Source organism: Meles meles, chromosome 15 (genome assembly GCF_922984935.1).
Source record: "Meles meles chromosome 15, mMelMel3.1 paternal haplotype, whole genome shotgun sequence".
In the NCBI taxonomy this organism is placed as follows: domain Eukaryota; kingdom Metazoa; phylum Chordata; class Mammalia; order Carnivora; family Mustelidae; genus Meles; species Meles meles.
In genome coordinates, this window is record NC_060080.1 from 59,033,936 (window position 1) to 59,057,985 (window position 24,050).

The 24,050-nt window shown below is 36.6% G+C and overlaps 1 protein-coding gene across 6 annotated transcripts in view; it reads left to right on the forward strand.

Moving 5' to 3' along the window:
• PELI1 (pellino E3 ubiquitin protein ligase 1) overlaps positions 1-24,050 on the forward strand; it is a 92,317-nt gene that overhangs the window by 32,369 nt on the left and 35,898 nt on the right. For all 6 annotated transcript variants that reach the window (XR_006815122.1, XR_006815125.1, XR_006815123.1 and 3 more), the window contains exons 2-4: positions 15,433-15,572; positions 18,425-18,554; positions 21,521-21,622. Coding sequence is in view for 1 of the 6 variants with exons in the window: in XM_045979621.1 (XP_045835577.1) it covers positions 15,502-15,572; positions 18,425-18,554; positions 21,521-21,622 (303 nt within the window). In the remaining 5 variants the exon portion in view is untranslated. The remainder of the gene's footprint in view (positions 1-15,432; positions 15,573-18,424; positions 18,555-21,520; positions 21,623-24,050) is intronic.

A 24,050-nucleotide genomic window follows, 5' to 3' on the forward strand; every position in this document is an offset into this window, starting at 1 on the left:
AAATTTATGGGGAAAACATGATTTGGTCAAAGAAAGATCAGCTACTACTTTGAGAACTTTTCATGAACTAAAGAGAAAACTAAAATTCTCAAAAAATTAAACTTTTTTTTGTCACATGAATAATAGGTGTCATCTTATAATAATGTTCTCTTTCTATATAGCTGACCTTACTTTTAGAAACAGTATTGATGATTCATTTGTAATTTGAATTTTCAACTACATTTTTCCCTTCCTTTTTAATAGAATTTATAATGGAATTATGAAACTATAAGAGTTAAAGTTAACTTCCTTTTAAGAGCAGGGAATACATACACTAACTCTGACTCGACTTGGGTTTGCTGTTTTTCCCCGTTTTTGAAAATCAAGCATTTAGACCACATTCAACCTTGACACTAATTGCAATAATTTTTGAGGCCTTTGATTGTATTTCAAGCCTGTTGTTACATGTTACGAGTAGTAGAAAACTAGAACTTGCATGGTGTCAGTTATCTAGCAACAAGAGATTATACACATTTGTTTAGATACCAAGAAATAAAGATGAATCTCAGAGAAAATAAATCTAAAATGATGGAGCAGAATTACTAAGTATTAGTAAGACCTAACTAAATGTAGTGGGTATTTAGCAAGTACTTTTTTAAAGAAAAATTTACATTACATTAGGTCCTTGAAAATCCCTGGTTTAACCCTCACAGTTTGAATAATTTACCAAGCAGATGGCCCAACATCCAAATCTCAAAGCAACTTTGTTCTCATTCAGCCCTGGTGACAAATTCTATGAAGTGTGGAAAATACTATTGTCATTTTATAGGTAGAGCAAATCACTTACCACAGAATAGGTTTAATATTCAAGGACCTTGGATATAGCCCTCATGACTATCAGGGACTAGAATTCTCAGGGTTGGCCCTAGGCAGTCACAGCTTGAACTTTTACAGTATCTTCTCTAATCTGAAGAAAACAACATTGTAATGAAGTAATTTAGTGAATAATTCAGGAAAGTCCTTGACTTTCTAGCTTTTCAAGATTTTGTTTTAATGAAGTATACCAGAATTACACTTTGATGCTGCTTTTTCCTAACTCTTCTTCCTCCCAGCTCCCTTTCATAAACTATTTAAGATGAGGATTCATTCATGTGTGTAGGTGGACAGAACTCAAATTCAAACACTGTTAAAGATTTCTACCTGTAAAAGTACATATATTAACTGAATTTACATGTATTAACTGACTTAATCCACAGAACAACCTAATGAGGTAGGCACTGTTATAACCCTGACTTTATAGATAAGAAAAATAAATGTAAATGCATTAATTCAGAAGCTATGATACTATTGCATATACAGAGTGTTTTCTAATAAAGCCACCTACAGTAGATAGTAAAGTTGCCCTTCTGTGTCATAACTTCTGTTTCTTTCTTAAAGAAAAATCCATGAAACATAGTTCTGCAAAATTCTACTCTTTGTGGGAAATGGATCACTTTGGGTCTGGTATCACTCAGTCTATTGAGTGGCCATACTTGTATAACAACCTTCTTGACCAAGGGGCTGTGTGGATTGGCAGTTTCACATCAGAGAAAGGATGGGAGGCTTAGGAGGTTCTTTGACTTGATAGGACCAGCACAGCATGGAAATAATTATACTCTTAGGTTGTGAGAAGGCTAAAAGGAGGTCAACTTCGAGTTTTGAATTTGTTCTTTAATGCCTTTTATTAATTTTAAGGGGCTATTTTGTGTATTTTCTGTTTTTATTGTCTTGTTTTTACTTTTGATTTTGGAGTGATTTTATCTTATAGAAAAATCAGAAAAATAATTCGACTAGTTTACATATACCCTTTTCAGCTTTCTCTGATGTGAACAGTCTATATAATCAGATTATATTAATCAAAACCAGGAGATTAACATCTGTACAATACGATTAACTAAACTATAGATCATATTCAAATTTAACCAGTTTTCCACTAATGTCTTTTTCTGTTTCATGATCCCATACCCCAGACAGTTACTGCATCTCCTAATCTCTTCCAATCTGGGAATTTCTCAGTTCTCCTTTGTCTTTTATGACTTTGGCACTTTGAAGGAGTACTGATAGTTATTTTGTAGAATGTCTGTCAGTTTGCATTGGTCTGACATTTTCTGGTTACTAGATGGAGATTATATGCATTTTGTGGTGACATACCATGGAGGCAATGTGTCCTTTGGTGCAGCCTAATCAGAGGATACATGATATCAAATGTCTTATTATAGATAATGTTATCCTTGGTCAGTTGATTAAAGTGGTGTCGGCCAGGTTAAAACACTGCAAAGTTTGTTTTCTTCTGTATAAATAATAAATGTCTTGGGGGAGATATTTTGAGACTGTTGTTGCCTTTTTTTATTATTTACTTGAGAGAGAGAGAGAGCACACGTGCACAAGTGGTGAGGGGGAAGCAGAGGAAAAGGGACAAGCTGACTCCCCACTGAGTGCAGAGCCTGACTTGGGGCTCAATCCCACAAGACCCTGAGCTGATGACCTGAGCTGAAATCAGGAGTCTGTTGCTCAGCTGACTCAGCCACACAGGCGCCCCTGTTGTTGCCTTTTTTAAAATGCATGTAACTTGGTCAGTGTTTCAGTAAACATAAGGACTAGAGAAAACCCAGGTTATTCTCTTTCTGGGAGAAATTTAAGTGTCCAAAATAATTATTACATCATACTCTTTTTGGAAGGGCCCATAACCTACATTAGATTAATATGGTTTACCACTGGAATATGAAAAGATGACGAGGGGCTCAGTGTTCCATTTTTAATTTCATAGGTTAGTATACATTTAAAGTGGCTGCAAAGAAACCATTTTATTCATTTTTTCCATGTTTAAATTTTATTCAAGGGACTTTTAAACTTTTTTTTTTTAAGATTTTATCCATTTATTTGACAGAGATCACACGTAGGCAGAGAGGCAGGCAGAGAGAGGAAGGGAAGCAGGCTCCCCGCTGAGCAGAGAGCCTGACATGGGGCTCAATCCCAGGATTGAGTGTGACTCAAGTGTGTAAGCCCAAGTGTAACTTGTTTAGTTCATTTCACCCAGGTATACTTTCTAGGCTCTCTCCGAACCCATAGTAGAGTCTCCTGTTCTTATTTAGGAATTACCCCCACCCAATCTTGTATGGGATTTGATTTGTGGTATCAGAAAACCCAGGCTTTAACCCACTGAGCCACCAGGTGCCCCTCAAGGGACTTTTAAATTCAGCTTTAATCAGTTAGTTGAATTACTGAGAAAATTTTAAATGGCTAGTATTTATTCCTGTGTTAGGACAATAGCATGTAACATGTAGCCTGTAAACTCTCTTTAAAATTTTATATTAGGAATAGTTAGAGGATATTCTTGCTTATTGTTTACCATTGTAGTTCTCTCTGTACCCACCTCCTGCCATCTTTTAAATTTCGTTATTTCAGCAGTTCCAGAGAGCTAGAGTTATAACCTTAGTTTTCTTATCTATAAAGTAAGAATTGAAATAGTTCCTATCTCATTAAGGTTGTTCTGGGGATTAAATCAGTTAATACATGTAAAGTGCTTAGAACTGTGCTTGGCACCTGGACAGAACCCAGTAAGTGTTAGCCACTATGAAAAAAAAAAAAAAGGTAGCATAAGCGTGATTTGACTGCCAGTGTTGAGTGCTGACTTTAGAAAATGATAGAATTTTCCATGGATATACTCTTATCTGATGTTTTTGTTCCAAATAGCTGTCAAAGCCCACTGAATTTGCTGCTTTCTACAGACTTTTGTTTGGGATTTTAGTGGTTAAACCTAAGGGAATTTCTGGTCTTGCTTTCTGAGAAGCATATTCTCATTTTAGGAACTTTGGAAATCTGAAAGGGTTGCACACAGGCCAAGTATGGGCAGAGACAGTAAAAATGTTTGAGGCCTTATTTGAGGCTTTTTAAAATACATTTCTAGGTGTAGGGTATTAAGTGATCATTTGAGGTCAGCCAATCAGGAATACTGCCCTGTAGTTTTTTCTTGGTTGTTACTTTTTAGGATGGACATGAAGGCTTCTGTCCATAAGCTGTCTTGACTCACTTCCAGTATATGTTTTTCTTTCCGATGGTACCAGGAATTTGCCTTAGCGTAATACCTTGCTTTTCATCTTGGTTTCCTTTCTCCCTTTCCATTTTTTAAACAACCGTGCAAAGTCCACTTCATTTACTGAAGTTTTTATTATTGGTTGCTACCAGGAAACAGGATTGACAAATACAGTGAGCAGTGAGGAAGTAACAGTTTCAAACAATCTCAAAAAACACTAGTTATAGTTGCATAGTTGTTACTGTTCTATACCAGAGTGTAACTTGTTTAGTTCATTTCACCTAGGTATACTTTCTAGTCTCTCTCCTAACCCAGAGTCTCCTGTTCTTATTTAGGAATTAACCCCACCCAATCTTGTATGGGATTTGATTTGTGGTATCAGAAAACCCAGACTACGTAACTTGTAGGAGCCACAGTTTCTCCATTTATAAAATAGGGATAAATGAGTTAATGTATGTTGAATTAATATATGGGTTTCAGTTCTAGCTTTGCCAGATACTACCTTTTTGGCCTTGAACCCAGTAGTGGCCTTTCTGACTAACACACTCAGTTCCCTTATCTGGAAAATGGAGTTAATAAGACTTTTCCTATCTAATTCACAGGGCTATTGTGAGGGTCAAATAAAATAACCTTATGTGAAAGCACTTTGCTAATTAACATTCTGTGCAAGTGCAAGATAGACTTTAATCCAAGGTTGATTCAAGTTGACACCCCTTTTGATTTAAAAAGATTCCCCTATGCTTTCCAAAGCTTGCTTTTAATTTCTCTAGATATGGGCCCCCTAGGTCAAGAAGATATTTGCTTATCTGGCCGTCACGGATTAGCCTTTCTCCAAATGTCAGACTACCCCGCACTGTCCTGTAAGACTACTTCTGTGGTCACCTCAGCTCCAGTCCCTTTCCTTCAACCACTTAAGAGAGGTTGCTACAATATTAAAATATTTTAAATGCACAGAAATATTGATAATTAATCACCATCAAGGTAAGGTGATAGTTCAGTTTTCACTTCCAGCCACTCTTATCAATTCTAACTGAAACTGCAGCTACCTTCTAAGCCATTGCCTAACACGAGATTTAGTAATAACCATTTAAGACATCAGATAATGAGGTAAGAAAGCAAACATTTGTTAATTATCTTACTATGTACCAAGCATTATGCCAAAAATAGGGGAAATTCCCCTCCTAAAAATAAACTGTCATCCTCAATCTGAGATTAGAACAGTGGTTCTCATAGGGTGAAGGGTGAGAAGGTGGGACATTTTTGATCATCACAAGTAGGGATGCCCCTGGCTCCTAAGGGGTGGAAAGGCCAGGAGTGCTACCGGAGCCTCCTACAGTGAACAGGCCAGCCACCCCACAATATCAAAATATCGGTAGTGCTGAGGTTGAGAAGCCCTAGTTTAGAGGAGCAAATATTGTCCATGTGAAAGATGTTAACTGCTTTCCCATCAGGATGAAACTGTCTTGTCCCTGTAAGTGGTAGAATATCAGCGTGTCATTTGGCTATCCTGACGGGAAAGACTAGGTGTTTGCACAGGAAGTGCCCTGTATTTTGGGAAGGGGAACGTGGACTTCACTTCCTCCATTGCTGTATTAAAAGGCTTAAAGTCATTGACAGGCAGTAGTAACCTCATATTCCTGTTGGCTCCATTGTTTCTTCTATCCGTTCTTTTTTTTTTTTTTTCTTCTGTCCTTTCTTTTATGGAAGAATGCTGCTTATTAATCCTGCTGATTGTGAAAGAAGGTGATTTGATTTTCACTCTTATCAAGGAACTGCTGTAAATTCACCTCCCTTCAATCGTAGCTTAATTGGTTTTATAAAATGGCTCCACCACAAATATACCTAAACAGTTCTGTTTGAGTCATCCTTTTGAAATCAACCAAAGGGGAACTCTAGTGTAGATGGGAATCTGTTTCATTAGAGGTAATATATGCAGTCCACACCATTTTTCACCATAAAAGAAGCATTTCATGTTTTAAAACATTTTTGTTTTTTTTTTCTCAGCATCCCTTTGTGCCTGTTCACTTCCCCACTAAAATAGAAGTGTTCAAAAGATTATGTAAACATCTACATAAGATCAGTTTTGCTCTTTGTTTAGTATTTGTTTTGCTTCTTTTTATTTTTCAGGGCAGGAGTTCTGTGTTTAGTAGGTAGTAAGCAAGAGGCTGTGTGCAATGTAAATAAAAGAAAAAAACTGTGTTATGCTGAGGGAGCAGTTTGAACAAAGATTGATTTCCCAGTTTTCCTTCTTTAAGTGAAACTGACAATTATATGTTAAAGAAAGTCATTCCTTTGGGAAGAGTTGATACAAAACTTTAAACAACAAATGATTAGAATGTTTTATCAGTCAAATTAATGAGACTGTTTATAAGAAAACTAGTTTATAGCTCTTTTTTTATGTTTTCCCAGCCTACACAGAAAATAACGCTATTTTAGAATGCGTTTCTTAAAAAAAAAAAAAATAGAATGCATTTCTTTAAAAACAATTTAACTAGGGAAGGTCTCTGCTGATGAAAAACATGCTTACTTTCTAAGGATCAAGCGGAGTTTTAAAATAATAGGTATTATAGAAAACAGCCTTATTATTAGCAAGATCTTTTTCTTATCATATCCCAGTCTCAGGTAGAATTGTGCTATTTAATGTTCTTTTTGTTAGATCATCACATTGGGATAGAACTGAATATATGAGATCAGACCAGCTAACTTAATTGAGTATCAACAGGTGGGGCCAGTAATTGAGGCACTAGAATATACTTTATAGAGGTATTCATTTCACATTCTCAAGTGAATTTAGGAATGACTTTAGGAATTAATTTTGAAGAATTCTGTATTTTATTCAGATTTTAAATATAGAGAATACAGAAGGAGGGTGGGTACAAGAGCACCATCTAGCAACTTGGCTTTGTTAAAGATTCTAAGCCACTCAAAATCATGACTCTTCAGAACATGTAAAGATTCTAACACTTCTTTCCAACAAACTCCTGTCAACATGTATTAGAATTACAATGAAAGGTTCCAGAAGTAGCTGTCATAGCATATGTTATTCATAGTTTAAGAATGCCAAGTTATATATCATTGGTTATATGCCATTTTGAATTTAAGAAAACTTTGTCTTGGGTGATTTAAGTGTATAAACAGTACTACTAGAGTGTTTTATTATGGGTTTCAGATTATTAGATACAGAAGTAAAAGCCAAGCTTGAGTGTGTTCCTGTGATTGAAACGTTGATATTACTGATAAAATATCCCAAAATCTAAGGGACCTAAAAAGAGTAAGAATAATTGAAAGTCTGTTGATTTTTCTTGGCTAATTTGGCCAGAGTCTCTAGGAAGTATGGAATGGTGGATGTATGCTAGCCCTATTCCAGTTGTCAAAGCTAAAAATTGTTCCTTTTGCTATCAAGGCGATGGAACTAAATCTATAGTCCTACATGTACATTCCTTATAAATTCTTATGTTAGAACCAGATGGTCTTGTATTTTTTACAGCTCCAAAATTCTCTTCATTTGACTTTAGTCCCATCATTTTTAGAAATGAGGGAACATTGCTTTGTTCAAAGAACTAGAACTAGAACATAGGCTAATATTTGTTAGCCATGCTATACGCTAGTATCAGCCAAATAGGGGCTTTCATATATATCACTTTCAGATTTCAGCCATATATGTGTACTTATTGATACCATTTAATACTACTAAATTGACTTACCTCTTGAAGTAAGTGTTTTTAAAAGGAACATTTTACTACTATAAATGGAAAATTATCACTCCCTAAAAATAGAAAGTAACTCTAAATAGGAGTCTAAATCAAGACAAAACCACAATATTAAAATTTAGTTTAAACTTTAAATTTAATTCTTGTTATTAAATTTTTAATTTTTGCTGTTCTTGGTTAGAAATATATCAAAGCAATTTTTTTTGTGTTTGATGGCAGTACTTTAATTGTCTAACAAGAAAAGCACAGTTAAAGCTTCTAATTAAGCTTTGCTCATCTTTTTGTAATGGGATGTTTCTGTTGGGGGGAATAAGAGGGTATGAATTCTTACTTATATATGAAAATCTGATTTAATATTGATCAGAAGGTCTTCGTAAATGGAACCAAAATTGTTCTTTGGTTAATTTGAATTAATTTGTTTTAAAACTCTTCAATTTTTTTCATTGAAGGTTTTAGTTAGCTTCATGTTATTTCTTTTTTTTAAATGGAGGATATGATCAGTATTGTTTATTTTACTGAAATAAAACATTTCTTTGGGGAGTTGAGAGGATTTCTTTTTTTATAGAATTGTAGCTCTTTTTTTAATTTTTAATTTTTTTAAAAGATTTTTCTTTATTTATTCAACAGAAGAGATCACAAGTAGGCAGAGAGGCAGGCAGAGAGAAGGGAAAGCAGACTCCCTGCTGTGCAGAGAGCCCCGATGCGGGGCTTGATCCCAGGATCCTGAGATCATGACCTGAGCCAAAGGCAGAGGCTTAACCCTCTGAGCTACCCAGGTGCCCCGAGAGTTGAGAGAATTTTGTAGAATATTTAAATGGAGGAAATTTTTAAAAAATAGTTCTTATGAAAACACAACAGTTCAAAATCTGTGGGACACAGCAAAGGCAGTCCTGAGAGGAAAATATATAGCGGTACAAGCCTTTCTCAAGAAACAAGAAAGGTCTCAAGTACACAACCTAACCCTACACTTAAAGGAGCTGGAGAAAGAACAAGAAAGAAACCCTAAACCCAGCAGGAGAAGAGAAATCATAAAGATCAGAGCAGAAATCAATGAAATAGAAACCAAAAAAAAACAATAGAAAAAATCAATGAAACTAGGAGCTGGTTCTTTGAAAGAATCAATAAGATTGATAAACCCCTGGCCAGACTCATCAAAAAGAAAAGAGAAAGGACTCAAATAAATAAAATCATGAATGAAAGAGGAGAGATCACAACTAACACCAAAGAAATACAGACAATTATAAGAACATACTATGAGCAACTCTACGCCAACAAATTGGACAATCTGGAAGAAATGGATGCATTCCTAGAGACATATAAACTACCACAACTGAACCAGGAAGAAATAGAAAACCTGAACAGGCCCATAACCAGTAAGGAGATTGAAACAGTCATCAAAAATCTCCAAACAAACAAAAGCCCAGGGCCAGACGGCTTCCCAGGGGAATTCTACCAAACATTTAAAGAAGAACTCATTCCTATTCTCCTGAAACTGTTCCAAAAAATAGAAATGGAAGGAAAACTTCCAAACTCATTTTATGAGGCCAGCCTCACCTTGATCCCAAAACCAGACAAGGATCCCACCAAAAAAGAGAACTACAGACCAATATCCTTGATGAACACAGACGCAAAAATTCTCGCCAAAATACTAGCCAATAGGATTCAACAGTACATTAAAAGGATTATTCACCACGACCAAGTGGGATTTATTCCAGGGCTGCAGGGTTGGTTCAACATCCGCAAATCAATCAATGTGATAGAACACATTAATAAAAGAAAGAACAAGAACCATATGATACTCTCCATAGATGCTGAAAAAGCATTTGACAAAGTACAGCATCCCTTCCTGATCAAAACTCTTCAAAGTGTGGGGATATAGGGCACATACCTCAATATTATCAAAGCCATCTATGAAAAACCCACCGCAAATATCATTCTCAATGGAGAAAAACTGAAAGCTTTTCCATTAAGGTCAGGAACACGGCAGGGATGTCCATTATCACCACTGCTATTCAACATAGTACTAGAAGTCCTAGCCTCAGCAATCAGACAATAAAAAGAAATTAAAGGCATCCAAATTGGTAAAGAAGAAGTCAAACTATCACTCTTCGCAGATGATATGATACTATATGTGGAAAACCCAAAAGACTCCACTCCAAAACTGCTAGAACTTGTACAGGAATTCAGTAAAGTGTCAGGATATAAAATCAATGCACAGAAATCAGTTGCATTTCTGTACACCAACAACAAGACTGAAGAAAGAGAAATTAAGGAGTCAATCCCATTTACAATTGTACCCAAAACTATAAGATACCTAGGAATAAACCTAACCAAAGAGACTAAGAATCTATACACAGAAAATTATAAAGTACTCATGAAAGAAATTGAGGAAGACACAAAAAAATGGAAAAATGTTCCATGCTCCTGGGTTGGAAGAATAAATATTGTGAAAATGTCTATGCTACCTAAAGCAATCTACACATTTAATGTAATCCCTATCAAAATACCATCCATTTTTTTTCAAAGAAATGGAACAAATAATCCTAAAATTTATATGGAACCAGAAAAGACCTCGAATAGCCAAAGGAATATTGAAAAAGAAAGCCAAAGTTGGTGGCATCACAACTCCGGACTTCAAGCTCTATTACAAAGCTGTCATCATCAAGACAGCATGGTACTAGCACAAAAACAGACACATAGATCAGTGGAACAGAATAGAGAGCCCAGAAATCGACCCTCAACTCTATGGTCAACTAATCTTCGACAAAGCAGGAAAGAATGTCCAATGGAAAAAAGACAGCCTCTTCAATAAATGGTGCTGGGAAAATTGGACAGCCACATGCAGAAAAATGAAATTGGACCACTTCCTTACACCACACACAAAAATAGACTCCAAATGGATGAAGGACCTCAATGTGAGAAAGGAATCCATCAAAATCCTTGAGGAGAATGCAGGCAGCAACCTCTTCGACCTCAGCCGTAGCAACATCTTCCTAGGAACAACGGCAAAGGCAAGGGAAGCAAGGGCAAAAATGAACTATTGGGATTTCATCAAGATCAAAAGCTTTTGCACAGCAAAGGAAACAGTTAACAAAACCAAAAGACAACTGACAGAATGGGAGAAGATATTTGCAAACGACATATCAGATAAAGGGCTAGTATCCAAAATCTATAAGGAACTTAGCAAACTCAACACCCAAAGAACAAACAGTCCAATCAAGAAATGGGCAGAGGACATGAACAGACATTTCTGCAAAGAAGACATCCAGATGGCCAACAGACACATGAAAAAGTGCTCCACGTCACTCGGCATCAGGGAAATACAAATCAAAACCACAATGAGATATCACCTCACACCAGTCAGGATGGCTAAAATTAACAAGTCAGGAAATGACAGATGCTGGAGAGGATGTGGAGAAAGGGGAACCCTCCTCCACTGTTGGTGGGAATGCAAGCTGTTGCAACCACTCTGGAAAACAGCATGGAGGTTCCTCAAAATGTTGAAAATAGAACTACCCTATGACCCAGCAATTGCACTACTGGGTATTTACCCTAAAGATACAAACATAGTGATCCGAAGGGGCACGTGTACCCGAATGTTTATAGCAGCAATGTCTACAATAGCCAGACTATGGAAAGAACCTAGATGTCCATCAACAGATGAATGGATCAAGAAGATGTGGTATATATACACAATGGAATACTATGCAGCCATCAAAAGAAATGAAATCATGCCATTTGCGACGACATGGATGGAACTAGAGCGTATCATGCTTAGTGAAATAAGTCAATCGGAGAAAGACAACTATCATATGATCTCCCTGATATGAGGACATGGAGAAGCAACATGGGGGGGTAGGGGGATAGGAGAAGAATAAATGAAACAAGATGGGATTGGGAGGGAGACAAACCATAAATGACTCTTAATCTCACAAAACAAACTGTGGGTTGCTGGGGGGAGGTGGGATTGGGAGAGGGGGAGGGGGCTATGGACATTGGGGAGGGTAAGTGCTATCGTAAGTGCTGTGAAGTGTGTAAACCTGGCGATTCACAGACCTGTACCCCTGGGGATAAAAATACATTATATGTTTATTAAAAAAAAAAAAAGGGGCACCTGGGTGGCTCAGCGGGTTAAAGCCTCTGCATTCGGCTCAGGTCATGATCCCAGGGTCCTGGGATCAAGCCCCGCATCGGGCTCTCTGCTTGGCTGGGAGCCTGCTTCCTCCTCTCTCTCTCTCTGCCTGCCTCTCTGCCTACTTGTAATCTCTATCTGTCAAAAAAAAAAAAAAATTTGGAAGGGGAGGCGAACCATAAGAGACTATGGACTCTGAAAAACAACCTGAGGGTTTTGAAGGGTCAGGGGTGGGAGGTTGGGGGAACAGGTGGTGGGTAATGGGGAGGGCACATTTTGCATGGAGCACTGGGTGTTGTGCAAAAAGAATGAATACTGTTACGCTGAAAAAATAAATAAAATGGGAACAAAAATGGTTCTTAAGCATATTTTATTTATTTAAAATAACTTCAGTGTTTCTTAAATTTACTAACAATAAAAATTAGTGTGTTTGTCTGAATTGCTGATCTAAATGTATATGTCAGTTATGAGGGATAAAAGAGGGTCAGAATGGTTAAGCCTTCTCCTTTTACTTGTTCTTACTCATTGGGCTACAAATAGTCTGTGTTGCCTTCTCTCCAAAAGTGCTGCTGTAGAGGCCTTATTTCACTGTACTACAGAAAAAGACAAATAGGCATTTTTCATTCATTTGTTTCCTATGAAACTTGTTGGTAGAAGTATAAAGTCAGGAGACTGTCATGGGTTAGCTAGTAAGAGTTGTGAAAAACCTTTTTAACAGGTCTAACAGGAAGACCATGGAGAGAATAGATGTAGGAAATAACTAGTCCCATTAAGCTGCTGATGAAATAGACATAGTATTATGGGGATTGTTTATTGTGGCATTTCTTCTGGCTTATCAGAAATATTAGTCTTGTTTTTCCTGTCAAATTTATTTTTCTTAATTAAGCTTTTTAATTTGAGATCATTGTAAATTCATATGTGGTCATAAGTAATGAGACAAGAGATTCTGTGTACCCTTCACACAATTCCCCACAATTGTAGTATCTTGCAAAACTATAGTAAAATATCACAACCAGAATATTGACACTGGTAAAAATACAGAACATTTCCATCACCACAGGGGTCCTTTCTGTTGTCTTTGTGTTGCCACCCCCACTTCCCTTTTACTCCCACCTACTCCTTAATATCCTAGCAAGCATTTATGTTTTTCCCATTTCTATAATTCTGTCAGGTTAAGAGTGTGACATAAATAAAATCATTTATGTAGCCTGTTGAGGTTGGCTTTTTTTTTTTTTTAACTCAGCATCACTCTAGAGATTCATCCTTGTTATTTCTTGTGTGTTCCTTTTTATTGCTGAGTACTATTCCACAACATGAATGTACCACAGTTTAATCATTCACTCAGTAAAGAACATCTGGACTATTTCCAGTTTTTTGCTATTATGAATAAGGCTGCTATAAGACATTCATGTACAGGTTTTATAACATAAGTCTTCATTTCATTTCTCTAGGGTAAATGCCGAGGTATGCCATATATAATTGTCTTAAATATTCCTTTACATACATTTGAAACCACCTCTGACAGTGTTAATAATTTTTGCTTTGACTTTCAGACATACTGTAGAAATTCAAGAAAAGGAAAGTTCATTGTATTTACCTGTATTTTTACTTACTGTGTTCTTTCTTCGTTTCTGATGTTCCAGGGTTCTGTTCTTTTATCATTTTTCTTAGAGAATTTCTGCTAGCCGTTCTAATAGAGTAGATCTGTGGTGACAACTTCCGTTTAATTTTCTCACACCTGAGACTATCTTGATTTCCCCTCCATTTTTGCTGGGTATAGGATTCTGGGTTGACAGTTCTTTTCTTTCAGCATCTGAAAAAAATATGTTATTTTCTTCTGGCTTCTATGATGTATTTTGGCATGGATTTTTTTAGGTTTATGCTCTGTGAGTTTTGTTCAGCTTCTTGAATCTGTGGTTGTGGTTTCTCTTTCCAGATTTGCTAAGATTTCAACTATTATGTGAATACTTTTTCAATTCCATTCTCTTTCTTCTCTTTCTGGGTTCCAGTGATACAAATATTAGATCTTTTGCTGTGATCCCACAGATTCATAAGGCTCTGCTCTTTCTTCATTTTTTTTTTTCCTCGTCCTTCTTCTGGTCCATTTTCCCTCCTCCTCCTCCTCTTCCTCCTTCTTCTTGTCTTTTTTCCCTCCTTCTCCTCCTTCTCCTTCTTACCTATTTTCCCTCTGCCTCCCCTTCCTCCTCCTCTTCTTCTTGTCTGTTTTCCTTCTGTTGTTCCTCTTCTTCCTCTTCTTGTCTAAAAATGTTGTTCATATTAAGTAATTTCTCTCTTCTGGTTCACTGATTCTTTTATTATGTCGCTTTTATTCTGCTGGTAAGCCCATCCTAAAAAGTGAGCATTTAAATTTTTGTCTCTTTGTCCAGACTTTTTGTTTGTCCCAAATATGTTTGCATCTTACATTTTTATCATGATTGGTTTAAAATCCTTGTCAGGTAATTCTGATATCTCTGTCATCTCAGCTTCGGTATTTACTTCTTTTTGCATTGTCTTAAATCTTTATAGTTCTTAACACAATGAATGGTTTTCTGTTGAAACCTGGACATTTTAGTATTATGTTTTGAGACTCTGGATGTTACCTAAACCTACTATTTCCACTGTCTTTACTGTCACTGCCTTGGCTGGGGAATAGTGGCTGCCTCCTTATTACTACCAGATAGACATAGAAGTCCAGGTTCCATACTCAGCCTTCATTGACACCCAACGCAAGGGAATCCTTGTTACTGCCATATGGCAATGGAAGTCCAGGCTCCCCTGACACTGCTAGAGTAGAGGTGGGGGCATGTTACCAACCAGCAGGGTGAAAGTCTTGGATCCCTACTTGACTGCCTGTCCGTACCTTGGTTGGAGGCAGGGGGCTAGGCTTCTTTATTTTGGCCTTGTGAGGTGGAAGTCTAGGCTCCCCACTAGGCTCTTACTTGTGGGCAGTGGTAGGGCCAGTGTTTTCTGTGGTGATTGGCTATAGTAGAGTAGTTATTGTCAAAAGTTATCTCTCTTTCCAAGGCTGCCCCTTCCTCATTCCTTTAACTGGAGAGATAAAGCTTTTGGGGTGGCTTTTTGTTTGTTCATTTGTTTTTTGTCTCTGCCAATTGCTATTTCCAGGTTGCTGGATTCTTTAGCTCTAAATCTGGTATATAGTAACCATAAAGAAAACCCAGAGAAACTCAGCACTGTGTCATTCCTTGTGCCCCAAGGGCACTAGCTGGTCTGTCTGCTCTCTACTTTTCAGAGTCTTCTTATGTTTTATATATAATGCCCAGAGTTCGCAGTTGTACTTAGTGGAAATAATAGGGAAAAATTACTCCTATTCCATCTTCCTAAAGTTACCAAATTTACATTTGTAAACTATTTAAACAGTAGAACCAAATATACAACCATTATTGGGGAAAATATCATGCACTTTCTGTATTATATGATAACTTTGCATAATATTGTGCTCACAAGGTGCTGGAAGATAACATCTTTATTTAAACTGAAATTTATTGTTCACATTATTAATGAAAACTTTTTGCCTCTAGGAGATAATGCAAAAGGTGTCCCAAGGCTCCTGACCAGTGAACAAAGATTTGAGAAAGACAGCCAAGCTCATGTTTTCTCCTGATCAAGAAAATCATCCATCCAAAGCACCAGTAAAATATGGTGAACTCATTGTCTTAGGGTAAGTTTTCTCCATCTGATGACACATAATATTAAATAATATATAGTGACTTTAACATCCAGATTAAAATTACTTTTTAGATTGTATATCCTATCTATTTCCAAAAATGATTTAAAGCTACAGGATAATTATCTCAAAATAATACTGATAATGTTAAATCAAGAAACTCTTAATCCTCATTTTTATGCCGTCTCCTAAAAGTGCTCACATATGCCTAAATTTTGTCTTACCCTTACTTTCAGAAAGAACAAAGCTTCTTAAAGATGAAAAGTGTAAAATCTAAATGTCTGAAGTCATATAATTATTCCATTTGTCTTCCCTGTCCCATCTTTTAGAAAAGTTTGCCTCAGCTGCCTTTACCAAAATCCCTTCCCTGTTTAGGTCATTTCATGTAAGTTAGTATTTATTTGTTCCTTTGTCTTTCTGAGATAGTTGTTGCTTTATGCATATGGTCCTATTCTTCTTGTGATAGAGTTGTACAGGCTAAAGATATGATGACTCTGAAGCCCAGAGTCTCAATACTTATTTGCTTCCTAAGTGTTCTCATCCATACAATTTACATAGACACAATCTAAAGAATAAGGACAGATGATTCCATATTTCAGTTTATTCAGTCTAAACTTGCATTAACTGTCAAAACTGAGAATATTAATCCATTAGCTAGAGATTTCAGAACTAGGAATTACAAATTTTACTTTCCCCCTGATGTTTCTTTTCTTCTGTCTAGAAATCAGCTCTAGGAACAACTATATGACTTTAGATATTTGAAACAACATGTTTTAGAGTCATGTTGGTACAAGTTCTTGTTTAAGTGAGAATGTGTCCCTTGTTTCAGAGGAGAGAGTGATAGAGTGAGAGAAAGTCGGAAGATAATATGGAGTTCATGAGCTTGACTAGAAGTCATGACTGCGAGATTCCAGTGCCTATTCTACCATTGCTAGTTATATGACCTTGGGCAAGTCACTTCACCATTCTGGGTCTTGGTTTCCTCTTCGGTAAAATGACAGACAAGATCACCTAAGGCCCATTGAGACTTAAAAATCTCTTTTCTCAAAAACAACTTAATACAACTTCAGATCACATAGATCTTAATATAGTAATGACTAACAGCTTCTAATTACCAAAAATTATTCAAAGTTAAATTCTTCTACCAGGAATTCTGAGTCATTTGAAGACTGGAATTTAAAATTTAGTATATGGTTTAAACTGCCTTTCTTAGCCCAGCAGTTTCTCATAGTAGTTGTCTCTGATTCTGGCACTTGGTTTCTTAAAATACACATAATACTTCTTTCCAGCCCTCAGGAGAAATAAAGCTGATAAGGTTGTCAGTTTGGTGTTGTTGCTACTTTAGAATAGAGTTTTGAGCTACAGAAACACAGTGTTTGGGAATAGAGAGTATATCCCAGAAGAGAAAAAAGTCAAGTAGCTAAGCAGACAGAACAGTCAGGATCCACAGTGGGACTGGTGGCAAAACACAGTCTAGAATTAGTGTTGTATTAACTAAGGGGTGTGACTCTGAGCTCTTTAGCAAGGCTAGCAAGATTAGCAAAGGCTTTCTCCAACAGAAATCAGTGTGTTTTATTTTTTGTAAAGAATCAATATATATATATATATGTGTGTGTGTGTGTGTATATATATATATAATTTCTATATATGGCAGTGTGAGTAAAGCCCCTTCTCTTCCTTGTCAGGCACTACTGTAGGCCATTTTACAATCACATTCTCCTCCAACCTCAAAACTGCCCTCCAACCTCAAAACTGCCCCTGGTCCCTCCTTCATTTTCCCTCAAGATTGACCAACTATATATGAGAGACCAGGAAACAAACCAAAGATTTGTCAGGGGGCAGGGGACAGTGAATGAGGAGAGATTATTATTATTATTGTTAAGCCACTGCTCAGGCCAAATGAAGCAAAAAAGAATTTTAAAAAGCATGACAAACACCTGGATTCAAATTCTAGTTTTTCCATTGTCACTTATGTGACCTTCAGAAAATGTCTTAATTTCCCTGAGCCTCTAAGGAATTTTATTCCCCTGAGGAATAACTTAAATTCCTAACCTGTAAAAGCTGAGTGATGCAAATCTCTAGAGTTTTTATGAGGATGGACTAAATGAGGGACTATATGGTAGAGAACACAATAGTGCCTAATACACGGTAAATACCCAAATGTTTTCTTGTGAACTTCTTTCCTATCCAATCCTCACTTACTTGCTTATTTTCAGGACATGTATACAGTATCATGGAGAAATGGTTATAAGATCTGAGTGACAAAAATGTGTTTTGTCACTGTTTAGCAGGCATCTTAATTGGATAGGTTTTGCCAACATAATGTGAATGTGTATGTGTGCATTCGTGTCCTAAGACTTATTAGACTTATCAAATGAGTCTAAAAATTTCTTATTTCAAAAGTTAAGCTATTTAAAGTATTTAGTTGACAATTAAAGGAGATTCTGTTTTAGACAATTCATACTGTACTTTTAAAGGTTGTATTAGCACATGCAAACATCTACCTTTAAAAAACATAGAATGAGTCATAAGGAATCAGAAATGCCATTAATCAGCTCTTGATTATCTTGAATAAAAGAGGGAAGAAAAATACAGATAATTTAAAGCTATTTATAATCCAAAAAATACTTCTTTGTGACTTGGAATGTAACCAGAATATCATTTTGTTTCATACTCAGACAGCTGGTCTAGGGATCAGCAATTACTAAAGGGAATTTGAGATATTTACAGTGTGCTAATAAATGATTAATTGGAGATCGATCCATATTTTAAGGCAAAGTTAAACATTTGTTTCAGAATTGTGTGGTTCTTACAAGAGATCACCTAAACTTTTTCCCCCCCACCAGGTATAATGGATCTCTCCCAAACGGTGACAGAGGAAGAAGGAAAAGTAGGTTTGCTTTGTTTAAAAGACCTAAGGCAAATGGGGTGAAGCCCAGCACTGTGCATATCGCTTGTACTCCTCAGGCTGCAAAGGTAAAAAGCAAACAAACCCAAATTAAACTAAATAAGTTGACTTGAGAAATTGAAAGACCCGTACGTGTTGTTTATGTTCTCTAGCGTTCCCCTCACATTCTGTACCAGAAGTTTCCTTTTGTTTCGATGGGAGCTGACACTTTGGAGACATTACTTGAAAGGCTGCCATATGGAAGGGCATCAGACTTTTTTTTTTTTTTATGACAAACCAGGATCAGTGGGTAGAAATTAGGAGAAAACATTCCCTTTCAATAAGAAATTTTTAAAAAGGTAGGTTGGGACCAGGGCTTTATCTAGTATTTAGAATTATACAGCTTTCTACCCTGAGAAGTAGGGAGTTTCCACTGTTACTAGAGGGGCCTTGCCAATGAATGTAGTATATAATAAGCATACTCAGGTAGTAGAAGCATTGTTTAGATGAGGTGATTTTTTTAAACTAAGGGTTAATAGTGTGATTCTTACAGGAGATCTTTATCAAAGATTCTGCTTATGCACTTATTTTTTTGTTTGCTTGTTTTATGGGCCCCAAAGCTTTTAACATAGTGCCTTGAACAAAATGGACCTCAGTTAACTATTAAATTGACTCAAAACTATAAAAGCAAATACCCAACTGTAGTGGCTCCTTTTTCTTTCCCTGCCAAAATCTCCAGAACCTGCACCATCATTTCAGGACACTTCGGCTTTTCCTGGAGTGATAGACAGTTTAGGGGGAATTTTAAATGTTTCCATTTCTGTGAATTCTTCTGCTTCCAGTTTCATAATACAGAATTTGTATTGGATATTGTGTTGAGTGAATAAAAATTACAAATTCTCTCACCTTCTGGAAGTAATTGTATCTTTAGCTAGGCAGCCCCAACATGTGCATTAATATTATACCACCTGAGATATATCTTTGTAAGTTAAATGAACAAGAAATGGAGAAATTGGCATATGGTGACTTGTTTTAGGTCATAGCTCCAGTCCCTGAAGTTAATTGAATTTTTGTATCCCACATGGTGTCTACAACAGTCTTCATGTCTTGATGCGACCACCTCTATTACTGTTTGAAACCCAGTAAATGTAGAAAACGGACAGTTTCTTTCAAGTGTTTCTTTTTGCTCCTTTGCAGAGAAAGGTTGTGCTAAGCAGATAGTGAGAGTGAGTAAAAGCTCATGACCCAACCCAAGGAGCTCGATGCCAGACCTGCCCTGGCAGCAGTGCTTTTGCACTAGCTGTACGCCACTTCTTTGTGCAGGGCTGTCATACCTGTTGTCCCCAACCACTAATGCCATGTAAGCCTGCAAATCACAGCCAGAAAGTGCTCCTACATATTTCCAAGTGCCCCTTTCACAGCTACTACAACCTCTGGTTGAGAACCACTAGCAGAGGGAAAATAGTTATAATCCCTATTTCTAAAATACCCTATTCTGGCAGTCATCTGGGATAAGGTTAAACTCTGCCTTTCAGTCCAGTGAGAACTTAACTAGACATAGTTCTTACTCTTAATCTAAGACTAGGTTTAATTGCTAAAAAAGCCAGAGATTACAATGTCAAAATACACAAAAACCTGTGTTTTTAAAATCCCTTTAGCCATTAAGAACACATTACTTCCAAGATTCTGGGCAGTTATTTGATTGAAAAATCATTGCTCTATGCTAAGTTAAAGTAATTATAGGTTTTAAAACTCTATAAACAATTTTTTTTTCAAATATTTTATTTATTTGACAGAGAGAAATCACAAATAGGCAGAGAGGCAGGCAGAGAGAGAGGAGGAAGCAGGCTCCCCGCGGAGCAGAGAGCCCGATGTGGGGCTCGATCCCAGGACCCTGAGATCATGACCTGAGCCGAAGGCAGAGGCTTTAACCCACTGAGCCACCCAGGCGCCCCCTCTATAAACAATTTTATGTTTATTTTTAAAACGTCAGCAACATGGATGGGAATGATCTACATGCATTAATGAGGTTAGATACCTCTATGAAGAGAGCAGAGTGAGAGAAACATGTAAGCAGCCTTGATACTCTGTTGAATTTAAGAAACCAGAAGCAAAAATGGCATTGTTATGCTTTGATAAAGCTGGGTAGTTGGTACCCAGGTGTTTTTTTTTTTAATTTTCTTTAAATATTTGAAAATTTCACAACCTTAATTAACTTTAAAGCTATTATTTTAAGGCTTTATCTATTACAGATTACCTACAAATTGAAACCAAGTGAGGTTTTATAATGCCACAGTTCTAATTAAGAAACGTTTTTTGAATTTAGCTTCTTTGCTTTATGTCTTTGTATCTGTTTTCCTTTTATGCCGCCTGTTTCCACTTCCTTTGTTCAGGTTTTCCCCCTTTCTGATATTATCTTCAACTCAAATACATAGAAAACGCCCAAAAACAAAACCGAAAAGTTCTTTTTAGCAATGTTTTTAGTTTTAGTTCGGGATAAGTCAGAAGTACAATCGTAAGCATTATGTCCATTTCCTTTGGTGTAAGGTTTAATCATTCTATGAATTTTTCCATATTTGCCCAGCATATGGCAAATATTTGTCACCTATAGAGTCACAGAATGATTAAGAAAAACTTTTTAATTCTGCGTGTTGGTAACTTGTTTATAACTCTTTGAATTACTTTAAATATAAGAATCTTATCTTGCAAAATTTTATATTTTCTCCTTAATAAACTATAATTGAGTACTATTTTCAGTTTCTACATGAGGTTTCATTTTGATTACTTTATAATTTAAAATATTTATAAGGGAAACCCAGATTTTACAGTGTTTTTATACAATGAAATTATGTTTACTCTAGAATCTTCAAAGTATTCTTGTACACCCCACTCAATCTGAGTAACTACTGTCACAGCTCACGTTACAGAAGAGTTACTAATTTCTACCTTAAATTTTGGGAGAAAATGTGTCAAACATGATAGATTACTTTTCTTTTTTGAAATTGATTTGATTGACCTACCAGCTAATTTTTGCTATTAATATTTTCTTTCTTAGGCAATAAGCAACAAGGACCAGCACAGCATATCATATACCTTATCTCGGGCCCAGACAGTGGTGGTTGAATATACTCATGACAGCAACACTGATATGTTTCAGGTACTATAACATCTGAATTTTTTTTTTTTTTTTCCTTAAAAAAACAAGTTGACAACCTATTATCAGTGACTTTTGCTGTGGTCAGTTTAATGATTTTCATATTTTAGTCATATATTACATTAAAATATATATTGATTTCTGAATCTCATATATAGAAGTCAGCATAGCATGGTTAAGAAATGGGCTCTGGTGAACATTACTTAATCACTCTGTGCCTCAGTTTCCTCCTATGAAGTGCAGATGTTAGAGCTTCCTTCATATGACATTTAGGAGGCTTAAATGTGTTAGTACATATAAAGTGCTCAAATCTGGGCCAGGGAGCTGGTAAATGCTTAACAATTAATAATAGTGGTTATAAAAATAGCTTAGTTAGCTGTTATCAGGAAAAAAAACAACAAATATTCTGCACATACTTGTGACTTTTTTTTTTTTTTAAGATTTTATTTATTTATTTGACAGAGAGAGATCACAAGCGGACAGAGAGGCAGGCAGAGAGAGAGAGAGGGAAGCAGCCCCCCGCTGAGCAGAGAGCCCAATGCGGGACTCGATCCCAGGACCCTGAGATCACGGCCCGAGCCGAAGGCAGCGGCCCAACCCACTGAGCCACCCAGGCGCCCACTTGTGATTTTTTTTTTTTTCTTTTAATTTTTTATTTATTTATTTGACAGAGAGAGATCACAAGTAGAGAGGCAGGCAGAGAGAGAGAGAGAGAGGGAAGCAGGCTTCCCGCCGAGCAGAGAGCCCGATGCGGGACTCGATCCCAGGACCCCGAGATCATGACCCGAGCCGAAGGCAGCGGCCCAACCCACTGAGCCACCCAGGCGCCCCTTGTGACTTTTTTTTTTGCCACTCTTTCCCATCTTCCTCTCTAGGTAGCAAAATGTACAGGCCATCTCTAATTGTCTATTTGTCTAATCTCTAATTGTCATGTTTGTGATCAGACTTGTTTTTTAGCACATATTTGCTGCTACTAATGCAGTTAAAGTTTTTTTTTTATCCTCTCATTTTTGTACCAATCCAGTGCTAATGTTTTCATAAACTTAATAGATGATAGAATAGTCAAATCCAAAGATATAAACAGAATCCATGATATCTTCTCTTATTTGGCTTTGTAGAGCTTGGATTTTTGGAAACAAATAAGACATAAAGTACCCAATAATGTTGCTCTTGCAATTCCTGTCCCAGTGACTTCTCAAATTTGTTTTGTTTTGTTTTATAAGATTGAGCAGAAAAGGCCTGGAGATGTCTTTAATTATAACCAATAGCAAAATATTTCTCATTGAAGTCACTTGTTCCCTCGGTAGCCCTTCAAGTAGAATACTGAATTTTTTAGAATAGTGTCTCTATAGTTAATATCAGAGTGCGGATGTATGTTTATCTTTCTTGCTCTTGCCAAAAATAATTTAAAATAAATAACACCCTTAATGAAGATTAAGGTTGGGATCTTAAAGAGAACCTAACACAAGCTTTAGGATGATTTTCCACATTTTATTTCGCTGACAACCCATTAAAATAAATATGCTTAATTAGCTTTTTTAAAAAGTCAAGATGTTACCTAGATGTTTGACCCCAGACTAGGATTTTTGTTTCAGAAAATACCTTGTATTCATTTGTTTACCCCTTGTTTTTTGTCAGTAAAGTTACTGAAGTCTTGTGAGTTAAAGGTTACAGTTAGTTGGGGGCAGAATTGGGATTAAACCAGGCATTCTGAATTATAGAACAGTGTCTTTGCCATCTTAGGAAGGTCCTTAAATAAGTTGCAACATTTTTTTTTTCCTTTTCATAAAGGAATAGAGTTTTTCTTAAGTAGTCGTCATAATGTTCTTTCTACGAAGCATGATACCAGTGAAAATCCAAATATTTCTACATCAGAAAAACCAGAGATATATCCGAAACTACCCTGATAAATTAGCCAGTCTTTGAGGAACTGGTTTTATAACCATTCTGGGATTGTCTGCCTTCCTCACTGAACAAAGAACATTTATTTATTGTTCAGTTCATCAACTGTTCAAACTCTGACTCTCTGCACTGGTTAACACTATGAAGTAAATAAAGGAGACATTACAAGTTGCTTATATTCATAGGTGGTACACTGGCAGTCTAAATATGAAGTACAAGTTTCTGATTGGGTTGAAGAAGGGTGAGGGAAAGACTTGATAATAGTGCCTTTAATCCAGATATGTTTGTTTTTTGTTTTTGTTTGTTTGTTTTAATGAAGTTAGAGTAGGATTTTATCAGTCCAGCCAGTAGAAAGGCATTCTGACAAAAGAGATGGCGAAGTGTGGTAGAAGATTGACTGATGATGGGCACCTGGGTGGCTCAGTGGGTTAAAGCCTCTGCCTTCAGCTCAGGTCATGATCCCAGGGTCCTGGGATCGAGCCCCCGCGTTGGGCTCTCTGCTCAGCAGGGAACCTGCTTCCTCCTCTCT